The sequence below is a fragment of the Osmerus eperlanus genome, chromosome 18 (assembly GCF_963692335.1).
Source record: "Osmerus eperlanus chromosome 18, fOsmEpe2.1, whole genome shotgun sequence".
Lineage (NCBI taxonomy): Eukaryota > Metazoa > Chordata > Actinopteri > Osmeriformes > Osmeridae > Osmerus > Osmerus eperlanus.
Genome location: NC_085035.1, coordinates 13199416 through 13219898, shown reverse-complemented (window position 1 = coordinate 13219898; position 20483 = coordinate 13199416). Strand labels below are relative to the sequence as shown.

At 42.0% G+C, this 20483-nt stretch overlaps 1 protein-coding gene across 6 annotated transcripts in view; it reads left to right on the top strand.

Moving 5' to 3' along the window:
- The window catches only part of znf618 (zinc finger protein 618), an 87394-nt gene that overhangs the window by 33141 nt on the left and 33770 nt on the right, over positions 1-20483 (top strand). For 2 of the 6 annotated variants that reach the window (XM_062484666.1, XM_062484661.1), the window contains 6 exons: positions 3379-3459; positions 3740-3829; positions 10505-10585; positions 17824-17913; positions 18501-18545; positions 19691-19768. In XM_062484666.1, the coding sequence (XP_062340650.1) occupies positions 3379-3459; positions 3740-3829; positions 10505-10585; positions 17824-17913; positions 18501-18545; positions 19691-19768 (465 nt within the window). The remainder of the gene's footprint in view (positions 1-3378; positions 3460-3739; positions 3830-10504; positions 10586-17823; positions 17914-18500; positions 18546-19690; positions 19769-20483) is intronic. The other 4 variants (XM_062484662.1, XM_062484667.1, XM_062484664.1 and 1 more) reach the window with 4 other exon arrangements.

Here is a 20483-nt window from a genome sequence, read left to right as displayed (position 1 = left end):
ATATTTTCACTAACATAAATAGAGTAACTGAAAATATACTATATACATATTATGTTTGTAAGGTCTTTTCCCGACCCTCTTCTGCAACCTTCCCACAGAGCTGGGAAACGCACCCCTCACAGTAGATCCCGCAGTAGAGTACTAATTGCTGATTCGACTCACCTGTTCTCCCTCAGCCACTTACTGCCACTACTTAACCCTTGTGCTGCCTTCGGGTCACATGACCCAAAGGTTCATAACGAACCATCGTTGTGTTTACCCAATTTTACCCAATACAAAAACAAATAAAAATAATTTTCTTTTAACCTTCGCAATGTGGGGGGTCTGAGACAGCCCAACGGTTAAAAGAAAATGCTTCACTTTGTTTTTGTATGTGGGAAAGTTGTCGCAATACGACGGTGGGTCACAATGACTGATGGGTCAGAATGACCCGAAGATAACACAAGGGTTAAACTGTTCATTCACACCCTGTCCTTTGTGAGGTATTGTTAACTGTTCAGCACCGTTCCAAACCTGCTAGTACTCTAGAAGTATTTTCTCATCTAGAAACGCTCCTGTTCTATTTTTGTATCCGTACCTGGATCTGTACCTGATCTTGTTTTCTTTTTTGTTACAATAAATACCCCTGCGCTCTGTGCTTGGATCCAGCCATCCCTGTCTCTGTGGGCATTAATTACAGTCTTGCTGTCTATTAGGTAGCCAGCATTGCTAACATTGTCCGTAAGCACTGCTCATCTGGTCATATCTGCACTGTAATAGTAAGATGAAAATGATGCCAGTATGCCAAAAACACATATTTGTGAATTGCCAATTTAAAGGTTGTCTATTAAGTAAGCCTTCATTTCATTAAGGCTAGCAAAGCAAGGTTGGGGAAGCGTCTGTGAAGACTGAGTAATGGGAGGTCACCCTGCCCATGCAGACTCCACAAATAACCATCTGTGAGTCCCTCCAATGGGCCAGGCCGGGTTCGACAGAACGTGGGATCACTAGCAGCCTGCGGTGATGCCTGACAGGGTCCAGGCACAGGCGAGCGAACCACCGTAGCAGCAGGCGCATGTAAAGCAAGCCGAGAGGCACTACAGCATGAGCCGCCGCCATCAGTCCTAAAAGGGACATCACCGACAGTGCAGAGACAGTGCAGGAGGTTTTGAAGGGGCGGAGGCCAGAGCCTCCCTTCATGGTGCCATGAGCTTGGTTTTCATATCGACAATGTCCAGTTGAAGCCCCACGTATAACTGTCGGGAAGGCCAAGGGGCACTCTTTTTCCAGTTGACAACAACTGGGTGAGGTTGTTCACCAGTGAGATTGTGTTCTTGGCGGTTAAATCTGGAGACCGAGCCAGGATAAGGAGATTGTTGAGGTACCCGAGAACGTGTATGCCCCTGTGGTGTAAAGGCTCCAGGGACATCTTTACACACTTGGAGAACATTGTGGGAGCCAGCGTGTAGCCAAACAAAAGGCAGGTGTGCACGTACCTGTCACTCAAGTTTGTTGCAGCGGCATATGAGCGCCCAATAGCTTCTTCCCCTCCTCCAGCTGGGAGGCCTTTGTCACAGCCTCGCCAAAAAGCCCAGTGGGGGAGATGGGGGGCGTTGAGCAGGGCGACCTTGTCTCCTTCCTTCATTTCCGTGAGGGCGAGCCAGAGATGTTGCTGGACGACCGTGGCAGTGGGCATCACTTGGCCTGCGCAGATGGCTCTCAGGACGCCCTGTGGTCAGTTTTGCGATCGCCACAGAGAGCAGGACATCCTGGCCCGCTGTGCAGTGTGCACCCAGCATGAAGGCCTTGTCTGCCAGAGAGGCAGACATGCGATCACGGGTGGAGGTCAGACGAGTCTTCTTCCCCGAAGCTCATACACTAGATCCCGGCACCAGATGAACAGCCAGAGCTGGTTCTAGTGGGGGAATGCCTTCCATCATCGATGCGGCGTACTCCTCTGTCCATGTGAACGTTAGTAACGCTCGCACGGATGCATGGGTTGGAGAAAGGTGCATCCCACAAACCTTCCGTGTAGTCCTGTAGTTTGGGCATGGAAGGGACAAAAGGTTTAGGCGTCTTTGTTTTCTTAGCGTGGGGCCCCCAGAACCATAGGTTGTCTTCCTCCTCTGGAGGGGAACCCGGTACGGGAGCGCCCATAATGATGGTGGAATGGAGGACGATCTTGGGGAGATCTCTCTGCACCGACACCGGGGAAGCAGAGGATCATGCAGTCAAGGGTTTTTCTTTTCTCTTTGTCCGCAGAGGTGTGCCCTGATGAGAAATTAGGAAGGTTTGGCGAGTGGAAAGCGGCCTCCGCTGGAGGGGCTTGCCCAGTCTTCGTCAAAAGGGTCCTTGGTGGCGGAATCTGTGACTGACCTCTCTCTTTCAGAGAGCATCGCAGAAACGACCACTTTGAGGGGGTCCTCTTCCCTAAAGAATGCAAAGTGGCTCTGTCGTACTCTGAGGGAGAAGCGAGCATATTGCAGGCAAGCAGGGGAATACAGCAAGCCATCCTTGGCATGATGTGGGCCGAGACACACAAAGTATAAGTTGTGGCTGTCCAGACTGTCGTTCATGTCACGGCAGTGGCAGTGAGCCCTGAGAGGGTCAGATGCCCTGTCGGGGGTCAGATGGCTGAGCGGTTATAGAATCAGGCTATTAATCAGAAGGTTGCCGGTTCGATTCCTGGCCGTGCAAAATGACGTTGTGTCCTTGGGCAAGGCACTTCACCCTACTTGCCTTGGGGGGACTGTCCCTGTACTTACTGTAAGTCGCTCTGGATAAGAGTGTCTGCTAAATGATTAAATGTAAATGAGAAGGGCTTTTGGTGGTGGAGGATGAGCCGACATTCTTGGTCCGAGTAAATGCCAGCGGGTTTCTCTTGGCATGAAGAATCTCGGCGGCTCGTAGTAGCTTCAGAAAATTGACAAACCGTTCTAAAATGTTTTGGAGAATCAACGGGGGACTGACGTCCCCTTATATAGGGTGGATACATTTTGTCTTATATTGATTGGCTACATAAACCAATAGGAGCAGATCTCCTATGGGCTCCACGACATAGAATGCGCACTGTACATCAGCAAGTTAACATACAATGTCCTTTTTCTATACAGTGCAATTAGTTTCTCTTCAGGCTCTTTCAAAGACATATTAGGCATTGAATCAGCAATGAAAGTGTTGTACCTACCCTTTCTGTAGTGAGTTTCATATTTGGGGGAGTGTGTCTTCGTATTAAGAGGGAGTTTACTCATATTCAGGGGGAGTGGGTTCATATGTGGGGGAAGGTTAGTCGTATTTGGTGGGGGCATGTGTTCATTTGTGGGATGTACTCTTATTAGTGGGTGTGTTTTGCACGATCTAGACTTTTTTTGTTTATTTTTCTCTCTTCTATTTCTATAGACCCATATGAGGCAGTGATCTTACCTATAGACGACCTCAAGGAGGAGGATCGAGTGGAACCCTATCAAAAATTAGGACCAAGTAAGAATGCACCGCGTGGTGGACTGCTAATGTTCAGGAAATAGATCCATATGAGAGATATTCAAACAGTAATAAAATGTCATGACTTTATGCTCTCTTGACAGATCAGTAATGCCACTTAGTTAGTGTCCTCCTTTAGCATGAGGCATGGATAATATATTGTATAATTTACTTTATTTTCAGGACTTTGGTGTTTAAAGGAAATAATTTTGTCCCTTATTTTCTTTTACTTTTACACCATATCTGTCAAAATGTTAATATTTTAATTATTTATTTGCAGAAACTGGAAGCTATGTGTGCGAATTCTGCGGTAAACAGTACAAGTACTTCAACCCTTACCAGGAGCACGTTGCTCTTCACACCCCAATGGGTATGTTTAATGACTCATTTACATTTATGCATTTAGCAGACGCTTTTTATCCAAATTTAGCTGTCATTCTGTCAGAAATTACCACACACTTGCTATTTATATTGCTACCTTGGTTAAATTCAGTGCTGTGTATATATACATACATACAGTGCCCTACACTAATATTGGCACCCTTGGTAAATATAAGCAAAAAAGGCTGTGAAAATGTGTTTGTTGTTTAACCTTGACCTTTTGTAAAACAAAATCTCAAATGTGACAGGGTCTGGTGCCTTTATTATTTTTTTTTTTTTTTCTTGCATATTACAAATGTTAAAGTGTTGAAGACCTCTTTCAGTATAATAAAAAAACTTGTTTAGGATAACTAAATACACAGCAAATGTTTACTCCTCGACAGGTCTGCAAACGCCTTTGTAAACCGAGATTTGTTCAAACAAATCGTTTTAACAAATCGAGGAGACAAAGCGTTTGCTGACCTGTCGAGGAGTAAACATTTGGTTTCTTATATACTACAACAATACGTGGGAAGATCACAAATCAAACACGTCGAATCTGGAGCAGACGCCATGTTGTCAGAGCAATCAGCTGCACTTGCACTGGTGACGTCACTACACCTCCAAGGCAACATATCAACAACATCAATTCGTCTTCTGTCTGCTTCAGATACTTCTTTAAAACGGGAAGCGATTGCGGGGCGTTTGCGGACCTGTGCAGAAACCATATTTGGTTGTTTTAGTTTTTTTGGGGGCAACTTAGGCTACTTTGTTGCCGAGCAGATGCCACGTTGTTAAGGTCAATGGCTACATCTCCAAGGCAACCGCTTGTTGCTAGGTCCGTAAAAACATTTATTTACCTCTGTGAACTTTCAGGAGGTATATAAACGGATTTATTAACTTTTGAGAACGTCTTCTGGACCAATAGGAACAGCGTATTGGTCCAATTATTACACTAGTATATAAGAAATGACTAAATGTAAATGTAAGAAACTAAATTATTTGATGCTTGTTTAGCTAAGCTTCCTGTTAATTTATGGGTGCCTGATTTGATTTGTATCACGGGTGCATTAGATTTCATTAGAACGATTGTTGTCTAGCCTTTCAATCATTCAGCAAAATGTAATTTATTATAAAGGATGTCACACATGTTGCGGGTTAGACTGCCACTAGACTCGTTTTAATGACCAGTCAGTGACAAAACGGGTTTGGCTAGCCGGCTAGCCAACCACTTAGCCTACAGTTGCCGACTTGAGACCGGTGATACCACCACCACCACACAACATACCACCTAGGAAGACGTAGTGGTGGCAGTGATTGTTAGCTTTACAGACAAGTCGAGTTATACTATTCCGTTTTCACAGAGACGAACACAGGGAACGCCTTCTCCGATGAGGAACGCCCTCTCCGAGCCCCTCGGAGAGCTCTACGTGCACCTCCTGATTTTCCTGACTATCCGTCCGTCATTTTACGGATACCCCTTGGCTGTGATTGGTCCGCAATTTTTTCCACACACAAAGACGTCATGTGGCAGGCTGCTCAAACGCTGCTCCACCTACTTTTCTGGCGGTGAATTGTTTTCAGCACCCACAGCCTTCGGAGTACTATAAATTCAACGAATCCGTCCGACTCCGTCCGTCTGTCTGTCCGTAACGGAGTCGGAGTAGTATAAATCGGCCTTTACACGTCACACAAGCTAAAGCAATGTATACAAAGGTAACTTTCAGCGCTATGTCGCAGCTATCAAAGACCAAGTCCCGACACGTAGGCTACTATGTCACCGCCATCACTCCAATTGGGAACCAACGATAAAAAGGCAGAGATGACACAGACATTGTGGGCAAAGGTTGTCTACATTGTATGCTTTTTGGCAGTGTGATGTCACCCCCCATACAGGTAGCTCTACAGCTATCCCCTTAGCACAGGTGCTGGACACCCGGTGTTATCGCCCTGGTTTCCAGACTACCTGGTTTCCGTAAGCATGCGAGCTGTGCGTTCACCTAACAGCAGTAGCTGCCGTTGGCCTCTATCACCATATTCGTCACAAATTCACACAACATTATTGGCGAATTTCAAGTCGCATCTCATATTTGCTGTTGTAGGCTAAGAAAATAAAACAATTGCAAGATGGCATGAGGTGGGATTCGATCGCACTAGAGCAAAAATACATGATTGTTGGTCCGTTGCTATACAATGCAAGATATTCAGGCTCATGGATGAAAGGAGCTTTCAGTCACAAATTTATTGGCATTTAGGCAACATTTTGTATGGCCTGGGTTCATCGAAAAAAACTGGTTATCGTGGGCACACCAGAAAATACCCGAATGTGTAGGCTAATCGCGTATTTGGGGTTGTCTTGAGGCAATAGCCAAATTTCCCACGATACCACAGCCCCTTCTCAAACTACATCTTACAAATTACTTAAATCGTCACTGTGAACCCAGACAATAGGTTACGATCAAAATACGCTAAACCCTAAAGGAAGATTCTTGTTGTGGCTTTCTACACTTACATTTAGTAATTTAGCAGACGCTCTTATCCAGAGCGACTTACAGTAAGTACAGGGACATTCCCCCAAGGCAAGTAGGGTGAAGTGCCTTGCCCAAGGACACACTTGCCGTCTTGCACACAAACACGGTGCTCGATAAGTCTCAAACCATTTAAGACTTTGTGGTCAATGTCTATGTTCTGTAGAGCATGTATCCGCCCAACCTCTACAAAATCTACAATGTGCCAAAATAATATATCCTGACAAGCTATGCTGATCAATTTGATCTATAAGAGCCAGCATGCAATCACTGACACAACTAATGTCTTCCATCATCTATCGAATCTAGGTGTCCCTATCTGCCTTCGATCTTGTGCAGCTGCGTTGGTCTGAAGATAACCACGCCCTTCTCGTTTGCATGTGAGACTGGAAATAAATACAGCACAGAAATAAATGTGGTGCTCGGAAATAAAAAATAATGTGTCATTAGGAAATAGAAGTCCCATGAAATAAATAAATGTTGTTTTTTCAAAAGCGTCATTTTGAAATAAATACATTTATTTATTGATGTAGGTAAATGGATTCAGCTATATAATTATGTGATTCTATTTAGGAATTTATTGCCATCTTTTTTAATATCAGGGTTTATTTCACAGCCATATTTATGTATGTATCTATTCATTTACCGATCTATTTATTTAATTGTGACTAACTCGGCATTCCATACGCGAAGAGAGTGGAGACAATAAATTGTGGCTGGCCGCATCAAGGAGTCACAGTCCCGTATTTTTCGGAAAACAAGCCGCATTTTCTATAAACCGCACCCCACCCGAATCGGAGCTTTGTGTTTGTAATTAAGCAATAAGGTACGAGAGGCAGAACTGTATCATCAATAAAGTACGTTTTCAAGGGTGTTGTTAACATAATACGGTCACCTGTGACATTATAAATAGTAAATAAATAGTTATATCCACAAACGTTGTGTATCGCATTTCAGTAGCCGAGAGAAAATAGTCCCGTAGGTGTGGCTGTGCTATGCAACGGACAAACAGCATTGTGAACATCACGTTTGTTAGCCTAGCTAGATCTCGCACCATCTCATTCATTCACATTGCTCATTTTATAAAAGTTACCTTTAAAATAACAACAATGACAATGGGACACTTTCAATAAAATATTTAATTTAAACATTAGGCCTAAACATTCTAAATCAATCATAAATGTTTCGTAGGCACTGGGTATATGCTATATATGTTGTAAACTATAGTTACGAGTGACTTGGGACTCGATAGACTAACATTAGGCTGTTGTTAAGGTTTGCTTATGTTGATTTGGATATCTCCATTAATTGTGCATCTGTGGAAAACGTTTCTGATGTCCCCTTCGGCAAAAATGAACGGCGCCAGCACGGATTTCAACCTGTCCGAGTTCACTGCGCACTTTAATTCCAAAGACATGCGCAGCTATGAAGCAAAACTTGATCGATTAAACATTAGTGATCCATATAATGCTCCCGGAGCTATTTTTATGACCTTTACGAGTGAAACAGAAGGCTTTCCTGACCTTCTGTATCCAGATATTTACAACTCTCTATCAACTTTCATTCGTCCTACACTGGAGAGTCTTTGAAAGCCTGCAAAAGCCTGGAGGGATATAAATGGACGCAATCAGCTGGATTAGTGATGAATATTCAGCTTCGAAGTGTACCGGCTACAAATTGCTAGGTAGCGTTAGCAACGTTCGTCAACGGTTAGCTACTAACGTTGGCTAACGTACATTATATCAGTGCACTTTTCATCACAAAAATGCCATTACATATTTATTACAGATAAGTCATTCCAAGAGACTGAATGATCCTCAGTTGAAGCCATGGGTGGTTGTCAGGAATTATAGGGTTCTTCTCTCTGGATCTTAGGAATCCTATAAAATGCTCTCCCTTTATCTTTTCCCTGATGGTTCAGGCATCCCGGCACACAGCAGCTATCCACCATGCTGAATCAATGTTTATTGAAATAGGCAGCAAATTAAAATATGTATAATATGTTTGTAAGTATATATGTATGTAAACTCTGGCGCTCCACTTGGCTCTCCACTTTCCTGCTAAAATGAAGGATTGCGTGATGTCAACTCCCGGAGCTCTATTGGCTCCATTCTGTACCTGCGGCAGAGAAAAAAAATTATAATTATTATTAATTCCTGTTAGGGTTGGCTAAAGTGCGTAAAGAGTAGCCTACTAAAGCCAATGCCTACCAAATGTCATCCGAAGAGGCAGCACTCTTCCTTGGGTGCAGGTAGAATGCAGGTGCGTTGGGGGGTAGGAGTGACAGATACTTTTCCAAGGAGGCGACAGGGCAGCGGAGGTTTCCTGGAAGAGAATACATGTAGCCACGCCGACTGTCCTTCTTGCGCTCCTTTGGATCTTTGTGATTCTTTGTCTCCTCATTGAATGTCATGCTGGCATACTTCTGTCCATTCTCATCAGCGAAAACAGCGAATGACCCTGTGGTTAGCTGGCGGTTACCCTCCTTCCCTCTGCGTCCAAAGTGCAGTTGGATATCGAACCAGACTTTTTTAACTAGACCCTCTGGTGTGGTCGGATCCAGTGAGGCCTTTATTGTGGTTGGATCGCAGGCTGGTATGGATCCATGATGTTTTGTTTTGTCGTGTCCCTGTCATACGGGTTTTTACAACACTAACAAAAACATTGTTTGCGGACATGAACGCGCTGTTCTTCATTAAACACCAGCACCGACTCAATGGTGGATCATTTATGTGTCTGTTCAGTCCCGAACGCAGGCAGACTAACTGCTGATCCCGTACTGGTCACCCTTTCCATTGCGCACAGTGCCGTAGAAATCCAGCAGTATGTCATTCATTTCTTCCCTGGTTATGGTCTTCAGGTCTACGGTTTTCCCCATCTCTTCGCACCAGTTTGTGAAGCAGTTAATTGGCCACTTAGTTTGGCTGACAGTGTTTCTTTCGTTGCGCAACATTTCGTAGACCTCAATTTCTTTTTTATCTATAGTAGCATGACGCCCACCTGAATGATCCTCTTCAGCTAACCACTCATCAAAAGTCATTCCCCCCAAAAGATCAAAGTTTACACAAAACATGTTTGCTAACTGTGAAGCTGGAAATGACAACTAACGGTCGCGCAAAATCGAACCGTTATTTTGAGTGCGCACTAATATGGAACGCTCTTCAAGGTAAATGTAAACAGGCGTACAGTCCTTTATGGCTCAATAAAGCACACCCCGTGACTCACTCTCAACCAATCAGAATGCTTGATTTCATCTACCCGTATTATAAACGTGACGACACTAGGGTGCTGCCATATATTCTTTGAAACGATTTTGAATTTCTCTTTCAAACCTTCCTTACATTCAAAACACATTATATATATGTGTATATATAAATATAGCCCCCTAACAAATATTTTCTGTGTTTTTGCAAAGGGTCAATAAGTTAGGTTAGTTTTTAGATTCTGATAACATTATTCAAATGTTCAACTAGGTTGAGTCATATGGCTTAGTGGTAAGAGCGCTGTCCTACAGGCTAAGAGATTGTGTTATTGATTCCTCACTTTAGACAAAGTATGCTAAATGAATAAATGATTACTGATATTGTAGACCAGGGGCTAATGTTTTGGGACATGCTTGTGCAACTGGGAAAGGGATGGCCACATATGAAGGCTGGCAAAATGTTGTCAATTAGAGAGAGATGTTTGTCCTGTAGCACGACACTGTCAGCTGCTGACAGTAAATAAAGGTCAAATCTGCTCATGTGACGTCCCTAGCTTCAACGGGTGATCACATGTTTTTTGCCCATTTGAAGCCAAGCTTGACACGTTTGTATCGGTAAACATTGCTTAGAAAGGTCGATACCGCTTCATGAGCACGGTTTCGAGCGTAACATCACTACTACACATATAGGTATCTAATATTTTTGGGGTTGGATAAACCTGAGTTGTATTTGCAATTGTTTCGTATCAATGAGAGCAGAACATTTTTGTGATAAAAATAAATAAAAAGGTTAAAAATAAAAAAACATTTTCATAGCCTTCTTTGCTCATATTTACCAAGGGTGCCAATATATCAAACGTGTTTTATTGAATAAATAACATATTTTTGCAATAGTAGGTAAGTAAACCACTAGAACAATCTTCATTACTTATTCTGATCACCTTCTTCCGAATAGGTCGCTCATTTGAAATAAAAAAACAAAGGTTGATGCAGCGTGGGACCATTGACACCAACAAATACAACTCCAGTCAAATGGGTAAGAAAAACATACAAGGCCTTCAAATGGGACAAAAAATGTCTCCTGTTTCTTTATTTACATACACTACCGTTCAAAAGTTTGGGGTCACTTAAAAATGTCCTTATTTTTCAAAGAAAAGCACTGTTTTTTTCAATGAAGATAACGTTAAATTAATCAAAAATACACTATACATTGTTAATGTGGTAAATGACTATTCTAGGTGGAAACGTCTGGTTTTCAATGAAATATCTACATAGGTGTATAGAGGCCCATTTCCAGCAACTATTACTGTATGTGTTAGAATGGTACATTGTGTTTGCTAATTGCCTTAGAAGACTAATGGATGATTAGAAGGATTAGAATTAGAATGCCAAAGGTCTGCAATGTTGTAATTACTGCAAATGGAGCATTATTTGACGAAAGCAAAGTTTGAAGAACAAAATGTATATTTCAAATACAAATAATTATTTCTCATAATAATAATTAACCTTGTAAATGTCTTGACTATATTTTCTATTCATTTTGAAAGTTATTTGATAAATAAAAGTGTGAGTTTTCATGGAAAACACAAAATTGTCTGGGTGACCCCAAACTTTTGAACGGTAGTGTATGTTACACTAACTACTAATTTTCATTAATACAAAATGTTATCAAAAGAAGCTCTAAAGCTCTTGGCAGTGTCTCTCACTGCTAAGTGAGACACTTGGCACTCCACCACCCTCTCTGCCACAAAGTGTGCTATGAAGATATATTAAAAGGGTAATACTCCCACACTGGTGGGTAAACTGGATAGCATTAGGTGATGAAGCAGATTTCAATTCAAATAATACGTGAACATAAGCTCCACTATAAGCTATGGTCAAAATCATTTTTTAAATAGCAGTGCATATATAGCAGTACTATATATTATCATTCCAGGTTAAGAATACCAATGGAGGCTGTGTTTGAAATCGTAAATCAAACTTTTGTCAGCATTTTGAGTGGAAATTTCATATGCATTTGTACAGGTGTATTCGTGCACGTCGGGCTGGCCCTCGCAGCGGAACAACAGTTTAGTGGCCACTCTGTCCATTCGCGCACCTCACAGTTGCGTATTGATCAGACAAGAAGACACGCTTATCAACTCGATTACTATTGATAAAAACAGAACGAGGGTTCGGCTGTAGCCTACTTGAAACATACTATTGAGAACATATTCGCTGACATGCATTGCACGCGTGATGAACACAGCTTTTTTCTTTACTTCATCGCTGACTTTTTTTTGCCTTTGGTGCTCGGGATTTGTCATTGGCGCCCGGGAAAACGGCTTTGGCGCGCGCCAAAATGTTCTCCATGCAGGAAAAACCCTGGTCAGTATGAAATGGCGACACAGTTGCAGCAAGGTGCATGCATAAATGTGACACAATCTGATGAAAATTCTGTATTTTCCGCTAGGAGCCGAAAAGGTTTTGAACAAAGAGTAAAAAAAAACAACATGCAAATGTGAGAGGGTCTTGTTACAGTACTGGTCTGGTGGAGTTTTTGAAAACAGTATATAGTATATAGTTTTCTAGTATAGTATGGTATAGTTCTTGTTTACCTAAGCTTCCAGTTGAGTTGTGGGCGTGTCATGCGTGATGTGATTTGCATCACGGTTCAGCTGGTTTTCCCTACGATACTTATAACGTGGATAGGGGGTCAATGGTCCCCTAATAATCGCTAGATGCCGCTTCTTGCATACATAGGGTTGCCACCTTCAATACAGAGAAATAAGGGACGCCTGCCGCCTGCCGGGCCCCGATGACGTGCCACTTAAAACATGTTTTCATAAAAATATTAAGATTGATACATGGACATTATAAAAATATATCTGCTATTGAAATCAGTGTGAACAGATGCACTCAGTCTATCTCAACAACTCAAGTGGTCATATCGTCATAGCTGTGTAACATAGGACAACAAAGTTTGACAGTGAGACCACAAAAAATAGGCTTCTGGAGATGTGAACCATATTTTATCAACTTATTAAATTAACAGATCCATAACTTATTAACTTTAAATAAAACAAATGCATTGATACTCAAAAAGGTATATTGGAAAAAATACATATAGTGCAGGAGACTTTCAAAGGATCTTCCATGAACATCATGAACATGATAACATCAGTGGACCAGAAGTAGTAGTGTGCAGTATTGGAGCATGTCAAGCATACTTCCTTTTATAAGTGTACTTCTTATTATGCGGGGGGGGGCTATCTGGAGCTGCCACCGCCATTCTTTCAAATCGACGCTCCGCCAAGAGACCCGCCCTCCTCTGACTCTGATTGGCCGTGAACCTGAAACAAACCGATCAAACCAACGATGGCAGCGAGTATTACCCAATCAGGGGTAGAATAGGACGACTCTTCACAGAATGCGGGTGGGATGATTTGCATGAGATGCTGTGTTCAAGACAACACTGAAAATACGGGACAAACCCCATCCCGTATTGATTCAAAGCGGGACGCGCTATTTTATTCTCAAATACGGGACGATTCCGTATTTTAAGGGACGGGTGGCAACCCTATGCATGCAGCAAGGTCAGAACCTGAACTGGCCTTTGTCAATCTGTCATTCATATCCGTATTGATAGTCAGTGACTATTTGATTAGAACGTTTGATCAATCATTGCTTCAATCACTCAACAGTAATTGTAATGGTAAAAGCCTATATCTTGTAAACAGGTCTGGACTTGGACTGAAAAACGGCCCGGGACTTTGAAACACAGACCATGTATTATTATTATATATATTTTGTTTTTGCATTATGCCACGGCCGTTTGACCGGGAAATCTCCTGACTCTCTTCGTATTCTACAACATCTTAAGGCCGAAATATGCTACTCCGACTCCGTTTACGGATGGGCGGGCGGATATGGACGGATAGACTTTGTTTATGGTTCTCCGTAGGCTGTGGGTGCTGAAAACAATTCAGACCAGAAGAGTAGGTGGCGCTGCACTGCGATGATAGCTAGGTTATCGAAAAGTCGGAGCAAATTTACAAATGAGCCGTTTCATCAATAAAATAAGCACATTTTTAGCAACTACACTGCCCATTTCTCGTCACATTTTAATTCAGATGCTGATTTACATGTACTGTTAAGCTGAAAAATGAATTGTAAAAACTTACAGCAATGGCGGTCAAAGGATTCTGTTCGTCTTGTTGATCACGGCAACCCCGCCCCTGCCCCTGACGCAAGCAGTTCTTAATACTGACCAATCACAGCCAAGGGGGTATCCGTAACTATCCGAAACTACGACGGATAGTTACGAAATTCAGGAGGTGCGCGTCGAGCTTTCCGAGGGCGTTCCAAGTAGACGAGGGGGTTCCCATGTGTCCGTTTTTTTTAAACGGAGTAGTATAATTCGGCCTTTAGAAAGCTAAAGGATTCTTGAGGTGGTGAAAGAGCTGTGTAAGCATTGGAATGCTTGGAATGTTGATGCATTCAACTTGAGTAGACTATATGTTCAACGACACTTGAGGGACCAAATCCATTGATACACTACCCGATTAATCATTAGAAGGGGGATGGGATATCGCACCTTCCAAACCGCCCAAAAGATGCATTCATGGTTTACCAGGTCAAACAAAGATAAATTCATCCTGTCCACAATGCAATGCTTGAGGTTATTTTGAGTGTTATATTACTTGACTCGACACCAATCTGCCGATTCACTACTTGGTGATTAGGAGGGGGGATGGGATATTGCACTTTGTACAGACAAACACAGCCTACATACGAGATATGACATCTATTATAGGCTGATCGACTTCTATAGTAAGTGCGCTATAAAGATAGCCTACTGAATGGAGTTTGGAAATAGGGGTAGAGATCTGTCCTTCTGGTTGTAATAGATAGGCCGCCAACTTGATTTATCAAATGCTAATTTAGTTTGCACACAGTGCGCTACTGCTCATGCGTAACCCTAGATCCACACTGGGACCTGCAATGTTACAGTAATAAATTATTAACAATAAATGTTTTGCCAGGATAACTGGATCTATCAGACCATTGAGAACAATTTACCGGGGGTCAGCTTCTCCACGCAGGGCTCTAGCCTGAGACCAAATGGTCGCATTTGGCATTGTTACTGACAATGATCGCTACCAGCAATCTTCTTTTGAATTTGCCATTTCCCCATAAATAAATGTCAAGCTTGAAGCTTGAATCGCGATTCCATTTGAAATACTGCCGACGACAACGTTGTTTGAATAGCTTGTTTCAAAGGGGGTTCATCTTGTTTCAAAGGGGGTTCCTAATGAATGAATGCAATATGAGTAAGCTAAATGCTTGAAAATATCACTAGAAGGGAAAATCTTAATTTGACGTTTAAGACATAGAGGTTAGGACCATTTTTACACCGGATTTACCAATATCTTCGTTTGATCCAACTTTTCAACTGAGGCTGCTATAGCTTATCACTATTCCCTCTTGCAGGGGAAATAAGACAACCAATTCATTCTACACTTCATTTTTAGTATTTTGAATTGTAAATGAGTAGCAACAAATGTAAGCTTTTAAATCTATGCAATCTTCATAAATAATAAGTAGGCCTTTTTATATAAAATATATAGAAACATAAGTTGTAAAAATTACAGTTAATAAATGGATCCATCTGCAATGGATGCAAGCAAGCACACCCTACAATTTCCCCAGAAATTGTACCCTCTCTAGTTCTATTTTCCCACCCGAAAAACATTTTTGCACTATAATGTCGGTGTAAATTTTTCTGATATTTTTTGTAAATATCCGAGTATAATTATCATAGATAGTTGTTAACAGTAGTCTACAATTGCAAAACTAACCTAAATCCATAGGCTACATCTATCCTCCATTTTCCCTGACACAACAACCATGTTAGGCTACTGGGTAAAGTATTGGTTAATATTAAGCTATTTAAAACGTCAAAAAAGTCAATTTAGATGTGTTTAGAGGGTGTCTGTTTTTTAATCAACAAAGTAAAGGTCTAAAAAAGGACCTCGACCTACGTAGCCTATCGTTCACGTCAATCATGGCGTGTCATTTTATTTTGATGAAGCGGTGGATGAGGGAGCTGTCATAGTACAAGGCTTAAAGGGAACGTTCTTTCTGGAAGAAGTCACGTGGCCGTGTGCATTGCTTTTGCCGTGGTGGATTGTATGATCCATGTTTTACCTCTCGGGCTGCTTCAGAATAGGGTGCACGCGCAATTAGCTTGACTACTTAAATCTGACTTGAATTAGTAGGACTGCGTGAGCTGAAATTGTCCTTTATCCTTTAAAGGAGTGAGTTATTTTTCCAAAACGGAAGCTAGCTAGTTTTAGTTCGCTTCCGTTACCTAGCAACCTAGCATAATACTCGTAGCAATGCTACTACCTGCTAGTGTTACTTGTTAGCCTCCTAATTGTAAATTTTGAAGCCATACTATAGCGTTTGTCATATAGTTTTTGTCTATAGGAAAATAGTCGGTTGGAATGTTCAGAATCACATATGTGTGACGCTACTCCTTAACGGGTTAAGGAACCGCTTTAGCCCTGCTTGACTAATTAAACTTATTCAAGTCTGGTTTGGGACTTTAAGTCTAGCTTTTTTGAGCGGCCTTCATGGAACAGTCCCCAGGTTAGTATCTTGTTAACTTCTGGGAGATACCTAAAACAGCAAGACAGCTGCAGAAGCACCACAGGCAAAGGCCAGGCTGATAACATGTAGGGGGTCAGGTGGCTGAGCGGTTAGGGAATCGGGCTAGTAATCAGAAGGTCGCTGGTTCGATTCCTGGCCATGTCAAATGACGTTGTGTCCTTGGGCAAGGCACTTCACCCTACTTGCCTCGGGGGGAATGTCCCTGTACTTACTGTCAGTCGCTCTGGATAAGAGCGTCTGCTAAATGTAAATGTAGAATGTAGCTGTAGCTAGTTATGTTTCGAGGCTGTGATATCAACACCCTGTAATTTTGTACACCCTTCGTACTGGTTAACCCCTGCAATCCCACACAGCGGTAGTCTAGTTAGCTCAGCTGTACAACTTACTTATCAGTCCGAGGGTCAGGTCTGAAGGGAGCAAAACGGAGCAGAGCCGGCTTCTCCCAGGTCTCCCTATGGGATTAATAAAGTCTCCTTACTTCTAGTGCAGATAGCCGGTCACATGACCCCCTAATAAAGTCTCCTTACTTCTAGTGCAGATAGCCGGTCACATGACCCCCTAATAAAGTCTCCTTACTTCTAGTGCAGATAGCCGGTCACATGACCCCCTAATAAAGTCTCCTTACTTCTAGTGCAGATAGCCGGTCACATGACCCCCTAATAAAGTCTCCTTACTTCTAGTGCAGATAGCCGGTCACATGACCCCCTAGTCTTCAGACAGAGACGTTGTTACTGACACATAATGATCACTTCTAGTAAACTTGTTATATTAGTCATTTTTCCAGAAATACATTTCAAACTTGTTTACGTTTTTGCGGACATATTTTCAGTTTACAGATTGTACTGTTGGAATCGCGATTCCAGCTAAGATACTGGCAGTGGCACAAAAAAATATATACTTTAATAAATGCTACAATCATAAAGTGTAAGATTATAGTTCCATAGCTTTATAGACCAACCTCTTCAAAAATTTTGACTTGAGGCTGGTTTAGCAGACAGACCAGAGCTGACCTCATCTGAACCATCAGTATATAAAAAAAAATCATAAAGTTTGTTCTTTACGGCCCATATCCAAATTGTCATTTAGAAAGAGAGATTTGTATCCCTTCTCCTGAAGCCGCCAATTCTGTCAATCAAATCTTTTTAGTTTTGCATATTGATGCACCTAAAGTCTAGCCTGGTCCTAACCAGACCCTCGTACATTTCATTTGTACAGAGGGTCTGGGATCGCTCCATTGACAAGCGTTAACTTCCTTGAAGGCGGGCACTCTGTTGAAGTTTAAAACTATTGGATCTGCCCAGAGCCACTCTGATCTGCCATAACCAATCGCTAGCATTCGCCTTAGCCAACTCCTTCACCACAGAGCTAGCTGCCGTAGCTGGAAAATCAAACTTTTCCCGAACCCCGTGGGGAGGAGGGCCACAACAACATGACCACCAACAAAACTCAGCAAGGATTGTTCTTGCTCCGGCTTTAACTTATGGATATTCGGCTAAAAAACTGCTAAAAAAAATCCTAGCGGAAACACTATCTTAATGGATTTTTAAAACCTTAACTGGGATTTCATGTACACATTTCACACTAAACTTTAATCTTGGCTGTTCTGTCCGTTGCCTACAGATGGTCCCTTCCTCCGAAAAATGGAGAGCACAATGCAATCCAGCTTGGTTGACATCACCAGTTCACAGAATTCAAGTGGTGAGCATTACAGTAGGTAACATGTTTGAATGTACCGTATTTCTTCGATTAAAAGCTTCTGCGTTTATTCGAGGGCAGCGTTTATTCGAGGGCGGCGTTTAATTTCTAAGAGAGATTTAGTGAATTGTAGCTGCAGTGCGGCCATAGACAAACAAAGAATAGACAAACACAAAGCCGAGTGTAAAATTGAAGCCGCGTGTGTGTCTACATTGTGTAGAAATCTGAAACAGCATGCCGAAATGTTCTTACACTTTAGCTTTCAAACAGAAAGCTGTGCAGAAAGCACTCACCAGCCGCAACAGATCTGTAGCACGCAAACTTTGGGTTGATGAAAGACGAATTCGCGAGGGGCGAAGTCAGCTACCTCGCTATATTGTACACTTGTGATTTACTTGTGAATTAAATACTGTGTTTCAATTTAACCAATTAAATAACCGTTTTTTGGTGCGGTATTTAATTGAGGGCGGCGTTTATTACACAATGTTAATTTTTGGTGCTGCGTTTATTTGAGGGTGGTGTTTAATCGAAGAAATACGGTATGTGAAAAAATATTGAAACCTTGCTTCTTCTGAACCTCCCTCTCTCTCTTTCTCTCTCAGATACTCCAAGCCCCCTAGTGGCTGGTTCTTTCTCTGCATCACAGAGTGAGTCTGACACCCCATGCTGGCTTCTTCACACATTCAATTCCTTAATTTTTTGTGTAGTTTGTTATTCCCATTAAACATTTATGGCTAGTTCAAATTAATTCATAATTTTGGACCTCAATTGTCATTGCTCTCGTCTGCATTTCTTTTTTGAAATGCAGACAAGACTGTCTTTGCTGAGACAGTAATATTTGATTAGGGAAGCTAGATTTGGACCCCTTGAATATTGGCATGTTAAGAGTAAAGCTTGGTTTTTACTTCTGCTGGTCTGCGTTCTTAATGTAATGTGCTGGTGTGCGGAGACCTGCACAGCATTTATAGTTGTGCAGCCTTTTGGTGTAGCTAGCCATTATGTCTTTTGCACGAGGTGATGCTAAATGATGGTGTGTCTGCTTTTAGAGCAGGAAAAACATCACAGAAGAAGTAACTATGTAGTTGGTAAATAATATAATAGCTACTTAGCTATATCTGGGACAACGCAAAAAACTTTGTGGAATGACGCATTTGAGAGAACTAGTGAAATTAAATGATGTCTCGTCTTTGTTGATACATGAAGTCTAATTTTGACTACTGTGTAAACCCTCCCTCCGCCATCCAACCAATCATCATTTGTGTGGCTCTGCGGTTGACATATGCACTAGTTACACACTTTTAGATTTTTTAGCTGGGGCAGGCAGTCTTTGTGGCCTGGCTGTGCGGCCCTGTGGGGCTCTCTGCAGTGTCCGCGGACCCTTTACATTAAAGTATAAATCAAGCTTTAGTCTTGTCATAACAGCAATTCAGTACAAAACACTCAGTATTCAGTGACTTATACTTAATCAGAGCATAAGGCATACCAAAGTATGGAGAAAATGTATCAGTAAAGACAAATGTATTACAACAATCTATTTGTACACCAAAGTGTACTACAAGAGTTCAAACTCCATTCCTATAAATATAAAGCGTAAAACTATACCTATGAACATCAGTGAATATGTTTTATAAAGAAGGTTTAGTTGTATTTATTAGCAGGCATTTCTTTCTCCTTCCATACCTGGTAAAGGCATGGTCTTAGATCTGTGGGGTGTTGACATGGGCAGGTCCACTGACGCCTTGTGTTTTAAGCTCTTAAACCAGCCACACTATTCTGGGTCTTGTGTTTTTAGAACCATACACATGTGGAGCCTGTGGCATCCAGTTTCAGTTCTACAACAACCTACTGGAGCACATGCAGTCCCACGCTGGTGAGTGAAGAGCACCTAGAAAGAGAGATTTACTAGATAAGAGTTACAAATATAGTGTACAAAAGTTAAAGGGTGTGATTTGCATTGTCTAGTATGGTTCTTTTTTGAAATGCTAGTTAGGGTTCTAGCATGGCTGGCTAATTGCTCAATATATACTTGGAAATAGTAGCCATTCAGTGTCCTTTGATTCAAGTACTTTTAGATAACTACTTTTGCTAATGTTTCTGTGGATACTAAACCTGCGCATCAAGACAATTCATGATCCCGTCTATCTTGACAAGAGCTCCTGACCCAGCTGAAGAGTATCAGCCCCAAAGCATGATGCTACCACCACCATGCTTCACAGTCGGTGAAGTATGGTGTTCCACGGATGATGAGCTGTATTTTCTTTTAGAATCTTTTACAAAAATGTAAACCTTTGTCTCATCAGACTATTTTTCCCACATGGTTTGGAGTGACTGAATGCATCTTTTGGCATAATCAAAGTTCAGGTGGATCAAAACATTTTACATGGGTTGGCAGGAGGTAGTTGTAGGGAGGCACAATGTGACCCGATGCCACCATAAATTATCATGACATTATACAACCCTAATTCCCCAAAAGTTGGGACGCTGTGTAAAATGGGAGGGAGTCAGGTGGCTGAGCGGTTAGGGAATCGGGCCAGTAATCATAAGGTTGCCAGTTCAATTCCCAACTGTGCCAAATGACGTTGTGT